At 46.0% G+C, this 18124-nt stretch overlaps 1 protein-coding gene across 1 annotated transcript in view; it reads right to left on the reverse strand.

Annotated features, from left to right (window-relative positions):
* The window catches only part of LGR6 (leucine rich repeat containing G protein-coupled receptor 6), a 150541-nt gene that overhangs the window by 36416 nt on the left and 96001 nt on the right, over window positions 1-18124 (reverse strand). Inside the window, exons 5-6 of the mRNA XM_069771827.1 lie at window positions 13088-13303; window positions 4207-4278 (exon numbers count right to left, since the gene is read on the reverse strand). Coding sequence (XP_069627928.1) covers window positions 4207-4278; window positions 13088-13303 — 288 coding nt within the window. The remainder of the gene's footprint in view (window positions 1-4206; window positions 4279-13087; window positions 13304-18124) is intronic.

Here is an 18124-nt window from a genome sequence, read left to right on the forward strand (position 1 = left end):
GCTCCTATATTAGCACCATGCAAGCCTTTGGATGGCATTTTTTCCTTGTTGCTCCTCTGAAAACACAGCTCTGTCTCCCCTAGTGCCGTGCCCACAGCCCCAAGTACAAGGTCTGAATGTTTCCGAGAATCAATCTCTGTCATTGCAGCAATGCTCCTGGCTGCAGTTGACTTCTCTTTACATCAACTTTTCCATAAACATCCCTACTACCAGGCTTATGCTACAGAACAGGTATAACCTAATCCCCCTCCCCTTCTCCCTGCATTGTTAAAGATTGAGAAATTAAGTACAACATAATCAGGACATGTAAAAGTTAATATCCTTCCATCCAAATGGCAGGAGGCTGGTTATGCTGCCCAATGTCTTACAGCACACATTAAATGGCCTAAAGAGCAATATACTACAGGGCAGTTTTTACAAGGCAAAGCAGGAACAGCAAAGGGATGTGAAAGGCAGTGTGGCTGGAGTCTCAGCTTTTGGCATGCCTTGCTCCTACTTCTTGCAAGAGATGGTGCTTCCCCTCAACTTTTCTTTTCTCCTTTGTTTCACTGCCCCACTCCTCACCCAAAGCCCTGTCCAGATTCCCCCACCCCACTGCACCAGGCCATTTGCTGTGGTCCAAATGCTCCCCTTGGCCACAGGTCTTCCCCTCTGGGGATGCCTATGGGTTATGGTTGCCCTTTCCTTGGTATTGAAAGTCTCTGTGCCTAGGTGGCTCTGCTCTGCATGTCCTACAGGCACTCCCTGAGCTTACAACTTATTTAAAGGATCCACTCCATTACCCAAAGGTGCTACAGGAAGGATGTGTCACATAAGGACATTTACATTCTTATTTACTCCGTGTCTTTGGGAGAGGGCTAAAAAATGCCAAGTATCACCCACTTTGACCATCTAATACCCGGTTTCATGGCTCAGCCATGCTTGGGGTTTCTTCCCACAGCCCTGCAGGGTTGCTCTGTGTCATCTCTCAGACTTATGAGAACTGGTGAAGGAATCTCACTAGGTTTCAAGACTATTTCAAAACCCTATTGGGAATCTGGCCAGAGTGGCTCTGACTTGCTTCCAGCTTGCCTGCCCAGGTTTCCTTCCCAGGAAGAGGAGGCTGTGAGGGCTGGTGAACAGCCAGATCTTGCCCTGACAGAGAAAATTCTCTTGGAGCTGCTTTCTCCAGCTACGTGCTGGTGTTTGACTGGTTGAGACCTGGCGGGTGTTGTACATCTACCTGTCCCCTCATCAGCATGGAAAACACAGAGCTACTCTTGCTCTGTACCTGGCAGAGCTGACTTCTGCACAGCAGCTGCAGGTCAATGCAGGGGAAACATGAAGTCATTCATCTGGCTTCACTTTACTTCTTTCTAGATTTTCTGCCCTCCTAAAATATCAGGGCCAAGCCCTCACCAAGAACAGAGATGCTCCACTGTGATCTGTTTTGGCAGAAATGATAGGACATGGGGTAGGTGTCTGGTGTGGTTGTGCATACGCAGCTTGCACAGCTGAGACCTGCATGGAGCAGTGGGTGCTGTTCTCTTAAAGTTTTGGCTGCATTGGATAAAAATAGAAGTTTCCCTGTCTAGCTGAATATGAGAAGGAACATTTCCCTTAGGGGAACAGAGGTTTCTGCACCTAAAACTTCCTAGGCTTTTCTGAAAACCTGAAACAATTTTTTTCCACTCAACTTCTACAGTTCTTCAGCTATTGTGCCTGGCTTATAACCAGCATCTGGCCACAAATCCTTATTTTAGGAACCCTGGAGAAGTTTCTGTCTTCACGAACTCTTACCATCCTGCTGCCTTCCAGGAGGTAACGCCCACGGGGTAACTGAGAGCACAGTTTGGTCTTCACAAGCCAAGAAAATGTGTTAAGTGCTGTCAACAGAATGTAATCATAATTTGAGTTAAAGGGTATGTGTGGAGACTGTAGCAGTCTCCATATGCACAGGAGCTGAGAAGTGGTAGGTAGATGCAGGTCTAGCAGTTTGGCTGGGCTGTTGCAGCCAAATGCTTGGCTGTTTTTTGCCACAAAGCTTGGCCAGCTTTGGTCAGCAGGGCAGATGAGTGCTGGAGATTAACACGAGGGGGGTGGCTCCACTTGAGGAACAATGCATTCCTCAAAGATCAGTGACTTGAAATACTTGCTGGCCTGGAGGTGAGAATTAGATGCTCAGGACAAGAGGAGCAAAAACCAGCTCACTCTCTCTTGAGGACACTCCTTCAGTGTGATCAGATGTGGAGGATAGTCTGGAGATCTCACCCACAGCACTGTCCTTGCAGCTGCAGGCAGCTTGTGGAGGATGGGGGATACTCACATACACAAGTCCGGGCCATCAGAGACTGGACATAGGCAGTAGTCAGGCAGAGCCCTGCTCCAAGGGGACAATCCCTGGAGGTCAAGTACTCCCAGGGCTGCCTGGTCAGCAGGGACAGGACTTCCACTGCTACAGTCCTGCAGAGAGCCTGATCCCCACGGTGCTATGCAGTCCTGTCCCTGCCGGGTTTGAGAGCAAGAGAGGGAGACGCTGAGCTCCCCTGAATGCTGCATGGCATTTCAGATGGGTAACAAAAGACAAAGAAAGTGCTAGAGCAGGAGCAGAGGGGAAGAGAGGGAAAATGAGCTTTCAGCACAAGTGACGGTGGAAACTGAATTATCTCCCAGGGCAATAGAAGCCCTTTAGTCTTTCCCACAGTAAATAAGGGGTCAGCTTCTTCTCTGCAGCTCCATCCTGCTTGGGAAGGGCAGCAGGGTGACTTTAACCACCTTGGCTACAGAATAAGGTTGCCCTGATGTAGGCTGTGATGTTGCTGCATGGTCTGCCTGGGTTATAGACCAAACAGGGTTTTCTTCCATCAGCAAGTCCTCCACTCCTTCCTGCAACTTGCCTGCCTTTGTGCTGCCTGGATGCCACAACTCTGCCCTCACGTATTTGCCTGCACCCACCAGAAATGACTGGGGAGAAAGCCAAGCTGGCACAATGATGGGGGAGACCCATGGGTCACCAGAGGAGACCATCCAGCAGCCTCCCTTCCTGCATCATCCCTGGCATGGTTCAACCTCTCCCCAGCTGAGCCCTTCTGGGTGGCCCCAGGATGTGCCAGTCTGAAAGTAAAAGACAATGTGTGTCATTGTCCTGCCTGTGAGGAGTGTGTCTAGGGACCAAGGGCTTGCCTGCTGCTTCCACTCTCACCCAATCGCTGCTGCTGGCACCATGCTGGGCACAGAAGGGCCTTGTCTCCTTGAGTGGCACTTGAATGGTGGGAAGTGTCACCTCTTTTTGCCATGACCCAGACCCCCTATTTCTTCCTGGCAAGGAGTGAGGGCCTGACTCTGACCCCAAGGTCTGCATGGAGGGACTTGTTTCTGCACAACTGAAGGCAACAGGCACCTCTTCCACTCTTTCAGATATTTTATTCATTTGCTTGCTTGTTTATGTTTCCTCCTAGGCCAATGCACGGCATGAGACCCAAGCAATTTCACACTGTCGTCAAAGGTGCGGTGTGTGCAAGGCAAAGCTGTCAAATTTAAGTCTCTCTGAGTTCAGGGTGACCCATCTGCTGCTAATGAATGTGTGTCCTGGAGGAGAGTTAATTCCTGCTTCCCATCTTCCCCTGAGGTCTCCTGTCAGATTGCCTACCCAGCCATGCCAAGGACATGGTACAAGACTAAGTCACCTGGCTAAGGGTGATGCCAGGTGATATGAGGCCACCTCGAAGAGAGATATTCCACAGATCCTGGAGGATTTTACCAGCCTTGAACTCAAGCCAGGCCTTCATTTTGGTGGAGTCAGGTGGCTAGGAGGCTTTGGGACCACATGCATGTGGTGAGGAGGTGGGGACAGTCTCTGAGCAGAGCATGCATGCAAGCTCTCTGGATTGCACCAGAACTAGACTTGTGTCCACGGCCTTAGAGCTCCCTCCCAGCCACTCTACCCACATGCACAGACCCCTCTGCAGCAGCAGCACAGCCAAACCAGCTTGCACAGACTCAGAAAGAAAGTCCAGTCTGCCACCACCCCAGGAAGCATCATGCCCTGGGCATCTACTTGCTGGACTTGTGCCTGGAGCCAGCCCTGCTGCTGCCCTCAGAGCATGGTGATGAGTGAATGTGCAGTGGGGCTGACCCAGAGACACCAGCCCTTTCCTGCAGGCTGTGCTGGAAGAGATGAACACACACATGAGCTCTTTAGGACACAGAAGAAAACAGGTGACTTACAGGGTTTCCAAGCTGTGCAGTCCATCAAAGCCATTGGCTCCCAGGCTTTGGATCCGGTTGTTGTGCAGGTGCCTGTGGACAAAACAGAGATGGTCAGTGCAGGTGCAAGCTGACCTTTTCCTGCCAGTCTGAGTGATGGCCCAAAGGGCATCCTGCAAGCTGAGCGCAGCCTGGGCTGGGATGATGAGGGGTGTTATAAAGTCCTCTCTTGCCACATGAGACATATGCTAGGTGCAATAGTGCTTGCAGAGCAGCTACAGAGCTCCCATTTCTCCCAGGAAATCCAGGCTGATGTAGGAGTTTCCCTGAGACCTCCACTTTCACAGTTGCTGCATGACTTTGGATGAACACGCTTAAGCAAGAAACTTCAAGAAACAACCTAGATCTCACCTTACATTGGGCCCAACCTGACAAAGTGCCATGTGGCTTCAACAGTCATTCATGGGTACTAGGTGCTAAGGGCACAGTCATATTTGGACTCCTCAGAGCCTTAGTAGCAGCAAGAAGGCTTTGAGTTCAAAATCATCCTGTTAGTCACAGTTTATTATCTTTGCTTGCAAAAAAATGAAAGTGCTGCCAGTTCCTGGATTAGCTCCAGTTTGATTGCAATGAAAGTTGTCTTGAGTTTAATGCTTCAGAGTGTCTGGCTGAAGTGTAGGGGCCATGCGACAGGCTGATGCACATTCTCTACACTAAGGCAGCATTTTTTTCCCTGTGACCCTTCATCCTGGTGCTACATGCCACGAACATCTAGTGCTTAAGGGCTCTGGATCTCCCAGCCTTAATGCTGGTGCTGGAGAGCCATGTGTTGGGGGCCACCTGGCTTGCAAAGCCACCTGGGGTATTTTTGCCTTGGAAGCTCCATAGGTGATGAGTTCCTCTGGAGTCCATCTGCTGGGTTCTCTGTTTCCATGGGCCCCTTACTCCCATGTCTCAGTTTTTTAGCAAACCCAAAACATTAATTCCTGGATTCTTCTTCTCCGATAGCCAGAGACTCTGTGTGTGTGTGTGCACACCTGAGTGTTTTTGCCATCTGGCTTCCTTTAGAGCTGGTGGGAGCCACATGGCTCATCGTGCTTCTCCCTCTGAAATCCCACTCAAGGGCACCTTGAAGTCTATATAGAGACACCTTGGAGCAGCCTGAGGAAAGTCTGCTGGAAAACAGACCTACTGCTGCCAGCCTGCACTTCTACCAGCCCGTGGTTAAGCACATTAGTGATGTCCATGCTTGCACTGGGATGGTCTGTGCGGAGAAATGCCCACCAAGGAGGTAAAGTCCTCTGTGGCAGGATACCCTCTTTGCTCTCTGTCAGGGTAGGTTTCCTCATCAGTTCATTTTACAGTCCAGGTTCTCCTTTAAAACAGAGTGCCATGTGGTTAATTTGCTGCCACACCACTTGCCTTTGGGGTCCTTTTCTCCTGTGCCCATGCTCAGGGACACACCAGCCTTTGTCCAACACTGCTGCCTCCTTCCAAGAGCCTCGGGGAGACTCCACATTGGCAAGTGGATCAATGACTTTTGCATTATTTGCTGCTTGATCTAAATCTGTCTTGGCTTGAAAAATCTCCCACTCCACCTGGATTCAAGTGTGAGCTGTTTGGCTGAGCACAGGCAGCTCCCACTGCCAAATATTCTAGGGTAAAACAGGAGGGAGCTGGGAGTGGAGGAACAGCCAGGCTCTAGGGCAGTTTGGTAGGGGCTTGCAAAACAGAAACCAGCCCAAGATGGATGTTTGTCATTGGGATGACAACATACAAACATTCCAGAGGGAGGGGAAAGATGTGTGATAAAATATGTTTGCTCCTTTGAGCAAATGGGAAAAAAGAAAAGGACGCTGGCTGCAAGAAAACTTGGTTTGATTGTGACTCTTAGGGGAGAAAAGAAGCTGAGATCAAGACCAGAATCTCACAGGAGAAATTTCTCTTCGTCACAAGAAAAGAAGTTCAAGTCCAGGTGGTTTCCTCTATCAAATGTTATGGGATAGCTTCAGATCATATTGCTCTTACTTCACTTGGCACTTCCAGTGCAAGATGGTGTCAACAACTTTGGGTCCCTTTGAGCACTGGATACTGCATTTGGCAAATCAAGGGTTTGGATCTGGAGTTGCTCTGCAGTTGCAGCAAAAGGTACCACAGGAACCCCTTGCCCCATAGCTCTGTCTCCTGCAAGGGGACAGTATGGAGAGAAAGGAACCACTGAGTGCTGGGGAAGATGTGAGCTCCTTGGAGATTTATTGGGGTGGTACAACAGGACTCCTTGTCTAAGCTCAGACATGCTGAGCAGCTGACTACTGTCACTCAAGCACGGAGAAGGAACAGAAAAGCAATCACCTGCTCTGTTTATATTTGGCTCTAAAGTGCTTTGTTTGGAGGCAGAGCAATGAAAATCATCAGAAGGATGTTCTTGGTGACAAAATTATGAGCAACCAAAAAAAAGAGGTATAAAAGAATTTGCTGTCCAAGCCGAACTCTAGAGTTGTTATCCAACCATGCAGCAATAATAGAAACAAGAGAGCTGGAAAGGTAAACACTTGAAAAGGCGTTCCTTTCTTCTATCTTGCTTTTTTTTTCTCCCCAGGTAAACAAATTTTAACAAGTGGAATTGCAACACTGGAGGCAGTGTTTGTCAATTTGAGCTCAGCCCACATGATGTTATATTCTTCCCTGTAAATTACAGCTGGTTTGATAGCGGCTCAAGATACTTGGTTCTAGGCTATAAACAATCCTCTTGTGATGCAAACCCATGAGAATTCTTTAAGCCCTTGCTATTGGAGCTAGTATCCACCACTGTCCTCAGTAAGATCAATGAGATTTGAGATCTGTGTATCCCCCTTTGCAGGTCAGTACCGTGGAATAAGGCTGGTTTTGGGCAATCATCCATGAGAGTAGCTTTGCCCAGGAAGGAGCAGGACAGTTATTGCTTTTTTGTGGGTTGGCATGGAGACTGTTTTTCAGTTATGCACCTCCATTAGAAAACAGTGGTCTCTTTGCAAAAGCAATTTTCACAACCGACCTCTGGCAGGATGGCAGACAATTTGCCCCACGTGCTCCTGCAGCAGTGCAAGTGCTACCACATGTCATGAGACAGGCTAGCTACTTGCTGAAAGGCAGCATAAATTCCAGTGGCTGCAGAGTACCAAATGGCCACAATCCCCGAGACAGGCTAGGGAGAGACACTTTATCTTGGCTGGCATCTCAGGTGATGAGACTTTAGAAGCACACCAGAAAAAAAACCACAATCCTACAAGATTCGTTTGTGCCTCACAAAAAAAAAAAAAAAAGCACAACAATTTCTAGAAGGAAGATTTTCTGTCCTTGCCAACAATTTCTTATCACAAATTGGGCATAAATGAGATTTTTCCAAATCATCCCTACAGCACTCCTAGTAGAATTTGTTCAATTTTCATTTCACTCCCTTTTCTGTATATTTTTCCAGTGGATTAAAAGATCCTGGAGAACAGTCTTGTACTGGAATGACAGACAGTCCAACACAGGCATTAGCACTGCGAAGTCCAAGTCTGGAAATGCTGCCTCCAAGGGGACAGGGCACCTCCATCATTTGTCTTACACATAAGGGAAAGCAGGTTGAGTTAATGTGCTAAACGCTGGTTCAATAAAGGTGCTTGTCCAGATGAACAAGTGAGTAGACTCTAAGGAAAGGGAAACTATATTACATCTGCATCACGCACTGGTGAAACTGGCTCTGGAAGACTAAATGTATTTCTTGTGCCCACATTGTTAACTGGATGTTGATAATTTGGAACGGGTGCAGAGAAGAGCAATAAAAATGATCTAAGGGCTGGAAAAAACTAGGATGGAGACTTAGAGAACTCAATCCATTTAGCTTATTAAAAATAAGATCAAGGGGATGAGTGCAGTGTAATGTATAGGATTCTTCCTGGTTAGAAAATGGGTACTAAAATGGTTCTGTGATTTAATGGAGAAAAGAATAATAAGAACAAATGTCTGAAGTCAAAGCCAAAGAAAATTCAAATAGGAAATATGAGCTTTTTTTTTGTTAACACTAAGGATGATTAACCACTGGAACAAACTACAAAGAGAAGTGGTGGATTCTCCATCGCTTTCATTTCTAATGACTTCACTTTTTCTTCTCAAAAAGGACAAATGCAAACATTTTCCATCAGTTATTTGCATTAGATGATTTGAAATAAGTTCAAATCTGACATGATATGAATTCTCCCACTGGACCAGCCATTGCCATGATGCATTTCTAGCTCTATTGTGGCAAAATTGTCCTTTTCCTCAATTTGGCCATGGATAAGTAGAGAAACCTAAATCATAAATGGTACAAATTCCCATGGATTATTTCTGCCAGTGAAGGACCAGCATGAGACTTGTCTGGTGAAGAATAAAGCTTGATCAGGAGTGACATTGTCCGGGGTGCATTGGAGTGCTATTTGCTTCTTCCTCAAGTGCCGAAGAGGGAAACTCACTTTTGCCAATGCAGCATGCTCAGTCCTCAGAGGCAAAAGGCACAAGGCACTTCTGCAAATTAAAAGGCCGATGAATGGGACCCAGATGTTCCAGGCAATATTGTTCTTAGTAATAATGAATTGCACATGCCTGGCACTCCCCACCAACACTGAGGTTACCAAGAACTTCTCAGAGAGGGACTTGCTAACTCCCTTGTACAGGTGAAGGTAGAGATGCACAGGTTCATCCTGACACTGATCTAACAGACTGGCATTTGGCGTGCTGGGGAGCTCCAAGTCCCACAGATGTCAGCTGAAACTACTGGCGCTCAGCTCCCCTGGAAAGCAGGGATGAGGTGTTTGACGTTTGCTCCCAGGCAGGGAGGTCACTGAAAATCAGTGGGCCCTTTTGAAAGTTTTGGCCAGAGTAACATCAGAACAAGGACCAAAATGGGGAAGGGAACCGAGGAGCCTTGGAAACTAGTTTTCTCCCCTAGTCACTAAGCCATGCTGTTAGAGAGAGAGCTGCATCATGTCCTTACAAGATAAAAATTGTAAAAAAGAGAAATTCTACTAAATATCCTTCATTTACAGTCTTCAGATCTCAACACATTCAGCTGGAAGGTCTTGCTGGGTGACCTAGGAGGGAAGCACTTGCAGGTAAGTGGCTTGTCCTCGACTAAAACATCAGCTGAAATTCAGGTTGCATGAATGCTGCAGAGGTGGGGGGAAGCTAGTAGTACATGAGCATATGCAGTAACAGGCTTTTAAATATCTACAGGAAGGAGGTCTTCTTGTTTAGCAGCTGTCAAAAAAGCAATTTAAGTGATAGAGATGACTAGAAAAGAGAAAATGGGCTACAGAACGGCATTATGCCATTGTATAAACTGGCATTAATTTTTGTCTTTGCTACAGCAGGCGGTTCAGGTCTCTCCATCTCAAAGGTGTGGAGGAACAAACAAGTGTGATATGTAGACTAAATTCTGATTGCAAAACAGCTAACTGGATGGGGACTGGAAAACCCACAATGAGGGAAGGGTATGACAGACAGTAACGAATACAGAGATGGCACAGAGGAGATAGAGTGCAAGAATTAGAGGGCATTAAGCAAAACTAACTGGTAGCAGCATGAAAACAACTTTCCCAGAATCCTTGTTTTCGAAGGACTTGTGTGCAGGTAGACAAGGGGCAGGGCCAGATAAGAAGAATGGACCATTTTTTTTTGCATTATGGGGCCAAGTTAACTCTCTGGCCCAAACATCACTGCATGTGAGGCAGCATATGCTGAGTCCTTTTGACAGTGGGATGTTCAGCATTGCAGGAATGTCTGAACACAGGAGTCTGTGGGGTTTCCAGCAGCTAAGGCTCCCTGTGGACCCAAACAGAGAACGATCTGGGTTTTGACTTAATTTGCTCTAACTTAAGGGATTCCCTGCCATGTGATGAAAGTACAACTACCCAAAGACTTTCTCTAGCCAGGTCCATCATTACAGGGCTGCAGAACAAACCTCTCTACTGCTTGGCCTGTTTAGGAGAGGTCACTCCGACTCTGTGTCCCAACCACATCCTAGCATCTCTGCTGAGGGTGCTCACAGCTCCTTTGGTCACACCAGGAAAGAGGGGAACTGTAGCCCATTGCAGAGATGTGGCAGCAAGGGCACATTTGCAGCACTGGGGGAATTCCTGGCTATGGTCCCAAATTAGTCCATGTGAGATTTTACTGCAGGACTAGTGGACCCCTCTGGGGACAGGGGCTGAAAGAGGTGCTGCAACTCCTGGTTCAAGAGTTGGCTTTCTGCTGATTTCAGCCAACAGAGATGAGGGACACTAATAAGAACTGCTGTCATGCACTTTATCAGACTGTCAGCACAGCAGCATGGGGGTTTCAGATGCTCGCTTCTAAATGAACAATCTTTATGCCCAAGAAAGAAGATGCTTTTTGTAAAGAAACCTTTGCTTCATCTAAATCATTAACTGAAAAATATTCAGGACTATTTCTGCTTGTAGATGCTAAGACACATTCCTGAATAGATCTGACTTGGAGGTAACATCTATTCCCATGAGCCACCCTGATCAAATAAGCCATGTCCCTTCTGCCATCAGCAGCACAGTGCCAACATGAAGTCCTTGTTATCAAAGCTGGGGAAAGGATGGTGCCAATTACCAAGACTCATAGATTTCACGATGAGTGATTTACATGAGGCTCTGCTTACTGACCACCCTGCAGCCCTAGTTAGAAACCTGCTGCAGCAGCAATAGATGGGAATAAGATCAGGGAATTCCTCAACAGAGGTGTAATTTATTAGCAAAGACTGAACCCCTTAACTTATTCCAGACTGAGGCTTGTATATTCTGATGTTGGTACTTTGTGTCAGTGCAGGATGATCACCCTCATCTCTCCCAAAGGCCCAAGGTGTGTGGAGGAGGAAAAGCACATCTCTGCACCTGGGAAGGTCGTGCCCTCAGCTGTGGTCAGCTGTGTCCATGAGTATTAATCAGGCTGTATACGAGAGATTCTTCTGTGCTCCTCCACATTTGCCCTTGGCTCTCCTCCCCCAGGTTCTCATTTTGATTCCTCTTAGGCTAGAAGTTTCCTGATGTTTATGGTAGCAGCCAGCTCTTCTCCCTCTATGTGCAAATTCAGACACTTGCAGAGGAATGCACATACGTGTCATCTGCATCCTGGCAGGGAAAGTCTCCTCCAAAACTTTACTGCCTAGCTCAGCTGGCTTTTGGGATTGTTTGCTTCTCAGCTTGGTGGGTGAGTCTGAAGCAGGGAAACATCCTTGGTAGGGTTGCAGGAAGGACGCTGGGTGACTTTCCACTGGCTGTGTGCTGACGAGGGTATGCATGGAAGCATGGGAGAGATTTATGGGGCCAGTTCTGCCAAACACTTGTGATCCCACAAAAATTTAGCATCGTGTCCCACAGTGCCTGGCAGGATCACACATATGTTCCCTTCCAGTTGTCTGTGGTGGGAAGTTATTCTCTCCCTTGTGACCTAATGGTCAATGACTTTTATTTCTTGAGCTTGCCTGTTTAATTAAGAAGTTGCTTCTCACCCAAAGTATGGGATAAGCCAGAATGAAAGCAGCGTGCTTTTGAGACTGAAATAAAACCCCAAATGTCAGCTTACCCGCCGTGCTAGCTATTAAAGCTGAATGAAGTGGTTGCATTATGATGGTCATGGGATGCCTTGCAGAATGAGCACTATTGTGGGTGAAAACTACTTATTTGACATTTCTCAAGTTGCTTTTAGCATTTCTCCTAAATAAGCCTTTATGCTTTGTCTAAACAGCTGAAGTTGGTGCTTAATAAAACTCTGGACTCTGCTATGTCCAAACACTTTCTGTGCTAGATGGCTTCAGTAAACACATTAAATTTTGAAAGCAAAATAATTGCTAAACTTTCACTAAGGCACCACATGTTGAGGTTACTTAATACCCTGTATCAATACATATTACCAAACTAAAAGGTAGCATTTCATGCAGATACAGGAGCTCTAAAGTAGTTGGCAATCACACCTGAACTTGCTAATCAACACCAAAAATGTAATGACTAGCTAATTTGCACATGTAAACTTCAATTTAAAAGCTACATAATATACAAGCCTCTGTTGATAGAAAGGATGCACCTTCTGATGCAACTGCCAAAGACTTTTGCTTTCTGATTACAGGCTGCGGAGTGTTTTAGTGTGTCTCACTGCCCATGGACTAAATGTTTCCCTCCTGACCCAGGTATCTTCTGAGAGCAGCACTGTTCTCTACATTGTCAGTAAAATGTTTATGATGTGAACTGGACAACAACATGCACCCTGGGGTTGTGATTGCTGCAAAGAATATTTGATCTGCATATATAACACAGTCATGCAAATAAGCACACACAGGCTTGGACAAGGTGTTGAGGTTAGACCTTTTGTTCAAAATCATATTGGTCAAAAAGTTTTCTTGGCATGTTTTCCAAGAAAAAAATATTGCTTTTTTTCCTGACTGAAAGTTGTTGCAATTTTTTTTTTCATGTTGATAGAAATTCCTGTAGTTTTAACACAGGGATGGAGGGGGAAATAGAAATGAGAAGCTTTTTATTGCTTTAATCTTCAGGAAAAAAAATCTGCTTTTTGTTTCCAGATATTGAAATTTTTTTTTTTTAAATGCAGGGCATTTTTTGAATGATATCAGGGAGCTTTCTGGCTCTTCAGTGAAAAGTGGGGAAAATATGCAAAAAAATCAAAGGACGCAATTTTAGCATTTTATATCAAACGGTGGGGATTCCTTGACTCTTGTGAACAAAACCTCTGCCTGCCACCCCTGCAGCAAAAAGCTGCTCCTGGGGAGTGGCCACCAGGTCTTCCCATGGGAGGCGGACCTCATTTGCTAGACATGGTCAGCACCTTGTCCCAGCCGGAGGATGCCATGGCTGCGAGGCAATAACAAGCTGAGAAGGCTTACAGCACCACGAGGCTGCTGAGGTTCTGGAAGGCATAATCGGGGATGTGCCAAATCTGGTTGAGAGCCAGGGTCATGGCTTGCAGTGCTGGCAGGTGGTTCAGAGCTTGGACAGGGATCTCCGTCAGAGCATTATCATCCAGCCACAGGTGACGCAAGGAGAGCAGCCCCTCAAAGCTCTTCTCGGGCACCACAGAGATAAGGTTTGCATCCAGGCGTCTGAGTGGGAAAGAAACAGGGTGGGGATAAGTGAGAGACAAATCTAGCATTGCTTTATGTGCTGCAGTGTTATGCAAAGGGAGTTTTGATGCCGAGGCGGGATGGATTGATGGCCAGGGAGATTGGATTAGGCTGTAAATAGTGATTAGCATAAGGAGGTCTTGGTGCAAGGCTCCTCCTGCCTGTGCTTGGAGATGTTTGACTGCGGCCAAGGATGATCCCTTCTTGATGGCCATTTAGTGCTGCCAACTGATGTCAGCTTCTTAAACAAAGTGATTGGGCAAAGTCCTTTCACATGGACCCACCAGATGGCCAGCTGTGGCTTGCAGGCACCCCCCTTAAAAATGAGCTTCAAAGCTGCATCCCCTGGGGCTGGGCTTGCTGTGGATCTGCCTGAGCGGATCTGCAGAGGCACAGCCCTATTTGGGTTACCCCACAGCCTGCTTAGACCCACTGCTGCAGGATGTGCAGAACAGCCAAACTGCGTGGCCAAAGCCCCATTCCAGAAGAAAAGGATTTGTCTGGAAATGTGAAATATGTGGCAGCCCTGCTTGGGGTCCTGCGTTTGATCCGAACAGCCAGAGCTACCTGCAAAAGCACTAGCAAACTAGTCAGACCATATGTCATGGCGCAGGAATTAATCCTGTGCTCTCTGTATCACACATGTTCAGGCCTTTCTTCCTCCTTGATTTGCCAAATGCTTTTTTTTTTAGATCATCATGGGAACCTTAAGGTGGTTGAATTTGAGATTTAATTTGGTGAGAAACTTTAATTTTTAAGACTTGTTTTTGTTCCAAAATAGAATGAAAAGCCAAAAAATATTAAGCTTATTATGAAAAAAAAAAAATTAAAAAACTAGGTTTGGGAATCATCTCTCTTAAAGATCTCTTATTTCAACAGTGGTGAGCAGGATACAATATGTTATCTGTAGATTTAAAAATCAAAATATTAGAGGAAAACACTTCAAATTTGGATGAAACACCAGGAACCAATTATACCAAGGAGAAAGCAAATTCTGATTTCCATCCACGGCCAACAGAGCTTAATTTGTTTTTCCAAGCTATCTAAATGAAAGATCTCTGAATTTGAATTGCAAAGAGAAAGCACTTTGTCTCTTATCAAAGCATGAGACAAGGAAGTTAACAGAACTGTCACAGCCCAGCCCTCAAATCAACAATCCTCCATAAAGGAATGTGGTATAGATACTAGTAGTTTTGACTGCATAAGGTAATATTTTTGATGAAAGTTGGATACCAGAGCAAACCCCCAGACACTGTTCCCCACTCAGCACCAGACCCTTGTCCAAAGAGCACAGACAACATTTCCTAGTTCACAAAACACTTCCTAGCACCCAGCAATAAACTTCTAGTCTGCAGGAGGAGACCCGATGCCCCATCATGTGCACAGAGCAGGGAAAACGCCAGGTGGAAGCTGTGGTGCAGTGGGGTAGGGGTGGTATTTCCTGGGTGAAATTCTCAGATAATCCTGGGAAACAGTTCTTTTCCTATGCCACAGAGAGAAGTGTTTCCTGCACTGGCTGATCTAAACTGGATGGACAAAGCTAGAGATTTGTACCTGGTCGAGAAGTGCAGCCAAACCTTCCTGAGATCTCTCTCAGACAACTGTCCTTTAAATGCAGTGTACAAGTCTTGACAAAACGTAAGCTCAAATGATACCCCAAGGTGGATTAAATAGCTATTTCATTACTACCATTTTGCCACATCAATGTATTTTTCTAAATTGCAATACATTTGCATTGCTGCAAAGTGGCATTTTCTGATGCAAGGCTGTTCAGCTGAGAGTTTTTCAGCTAGCTCTGTTTATTGATTGATGACAAAAGCACATCACACCCAAAGCTCAGCTCAGTTGCCATAGGATTTGCATCTTTGCTCAGAGAGCTGGCACAAGACAGTGTATATTTTCCTCTTGAAGAGGATAGACATGTTGCAAGTTCTGCCTCATTTTACCTCCTGTCACCAAGACTACAAATAAATCAGAGCATAGCATCATTCATCTTCCTGAGAAGACGAATCCAAAGAATAGAGAGCAGAAAAGCAAACCCTGCAGCAGCTCAGGGTACAATTAAAGACTCTATTTGAAAATTTTCATCAAAATGTTTTGGGACAAACAAGAACTTTCTGACCAAAATTTAAACTTGTGTGGGAAATGTTGATCTTTGCTTAATTTTTCTGTTCCTTCTTCAGCATAAGAATTCTGTTAGTTTTTGGCATCATAATTGTGTTTTTTTTTTTAAAAAAAGAGAAGTACTGTTTACTTTTCTCAGAGACATTCTTTCATCCAAATCCCTATATGTTTACTGAAAATTGTTTTAAAGTGAATGCTCTGTTTCAAGTTTAATTAATTAAAGAACAGACAATGAAAATATCCACTGAGAATAGTTATCATTTTTCAAAACCAAATTAAGCTTTCAGAAATGGAGACACTAAAATAGAGCCAAGGGCTGGTACACTAGACTGAGCTGTCCAGACAGACATGGTTCCTGGCAAGCGAGTGAGGTGGTCTAGCTTTATGTCCCACTTTGGTCATGAACTCCTGGGTGAAGCCACAGACGTGAACCACAGGGGAGTTTGGCTTCAGTGTGATGGTGCCCCAGGTGTTGGCAAAACCATTAATGTTGATGGATTTGCTCCATGGCTATTTAACATATGCTCAGGAAAGGCACTTTTTTACATCCATGGTCCATAGGTGTGAGAGAAGTGCCAGTGAGGTAGCATGGGTCCTTAGTGTATTTTTTGAGGTACTCGGACAACTTCTTGTCTTTGTGGATCCCTACGGTTAGTACAGGGGCAATAATGAGATTAATCTAAGGAGTTTGTTAACACTCCTGGATGGCCATTAGCTTTGGACATGCTGCAGCTCCAAGCCAGGCTCTGCTCCATGTCTCCATACCCTGCTGTCAATGAGAGGTCACCTCTGCAAGACTCAAATGAACCCCAAGTCTTCTGTTTCCTCACCTCTGCAGGGGCTGCCTGGTGGCAACGTGGTGTGTTGTGATGAGTGTGGCCACTGTCCATGAGACACTGTCTGGAGAGCAGCATGCTTGGGGAGTGTTGGTGAGCTCCAGCCACGTTAACAGATGCCTTAATCTGCTCCAGAGTGTGAAAATCAGACCCCAGCCAGATTCATCAGTGGAGTGAAAGGGAGACTTTGTGCTGGTTGCAATGAGCTGGATAAGGGGCTGAGCAACTGCAGAAACAGCAGCCTGCTTGGACCACAGCACAGCAAGATGCACCTACTTGGAGCTAGTGAAGTTAAAATTAGGAACAAGGAAGTATCCAGGTGAAGGCATTTCACACACAGCATGATGGGCAGGATTCCTTATGTGCCTTTGCAGCATTGACAAGGGAACAGGGAACATGGACTAAGTGATGGCTGTGTTCCTGGTACCAAAAGATCTTCGGGTTGTTTAATTGCTCCTCAGGGAGCTGCTGGCTCTTTCTGGAATAGAGGTGCATTCTTTCTAATAAAAGCTGTGCATGTGGGGATTACTAATTGCTATGGCTTTCAGACAGCTCTCTGCTCTCTTCTGGAAGGAGAAAAGCTGAAGTTCTTGGCACAGAGTTGTTAGTAATTATATCAATTATACTAAACAAAAACCAACCCAACAGTTCTCTCCTTTCTTCAGTGTGTGACTCTGGCTCTGTAAGTGTTTTGTGTTATGATTTATATGTAAGATAATTGGGCCTATTAGTGGGTAAATGGGACAGCGCAGGCTGGGGCTGGCTCCTCACCTTCCATGGAGATGTTTTAATCTTTATTTCACCAAATCACTCAGTTGGTTTTCCTTGCAAGCATTAACCCATTTGTTGCTTACAGAGGAAGATGCCTTTTTTCATGGAGCTGCTGCACGGCTTAGAAGTGGGACTTCATCTCATGCCTGCTGTCAAGGAGTGCTCTAGGTCTGGAGAGCGGATGACACACAGTGGTCGCCAGATCTCTGCACGGACAAGATTTCCAAGTGACTTCACAGGCTCAAGCAAGGCACTGCAAAGCATTGTCCTGTCTGTTGCAGGCAAAAGGAGCTGATTTTAAGTGGGACATTCAAGAACAACAGCATAAGAAAATCACCAGCTGCCTGAAAGTCTCAGCTTCTGGCTGTAGATCTGCATCTACTGCTGATAGTTATGGGGCATTTATATGACCTCAACATGACACTTAGTCAAAAGTCCTAAAAGTGCCTGGAATCACCTCAGATTTTACTCCATTTTCTGTTTTGGGGACTACAGGGATGGGGAGAGAGGGACCTGCCTGGGAAGTACATCAAAAGTCCCTTGGCTTTTGGTCTGAGGCATTGCCTATGTCATCTTTGTTATCTGAGCAGATGTTCACATCTGTGTTGAGCCATGGTGAGAGGAGCAGGTCAGCACCAAATGCAACTATGTCTGAGCCCCACCAGCTGGTGCCTTTGCTGCTTTTGTAGCCAGTAGCAGCTCTGGGGAGCCAAAGGAACCTGTGTGGGGTGGGAAGGGGAAGTCTTTCCTTGGGCAGGGCAGTGTGAGGTAGGCTTCGTGTGGGTGCAGGGTTAAGAGCCCAGCATGCCTTTGAAGAACCACTTCATTGCTTTGAGCATTGTCTATATTTGATAAAGGCTTGAGGAGGAATTGCCTGCCTTCTTGCCAGGAACAGTCCAGAGATGATGCTAGGATCAAAAACATTCTTAGAAGGAACCAAGCAGGTAGGGAAGTCCTTTTCTAATGAGAAAAGGTCAAGAGTGGGAGATTCCTCTTTCCCAGTGTGCAGAAGATAACCCAGTGCAATCAGTGCAGCCATTCAGCAAGTCCAGGTGGTGGTGGCTATGTG

This window comes from Haliaeetus albicilla, chromosome 26 (assembly GCF_947461875.1).
Source record: "Haliaeetus albicilla chromosome 26, bHalAlb1.1, whole genome shotgun sequence".
Lineage (NCBI taxonomy): Eukaryota > Metazoa > Chordata > Aves > Accipitriformes > Accipitridae > Haliaeetus > Haliaeetus albicilla.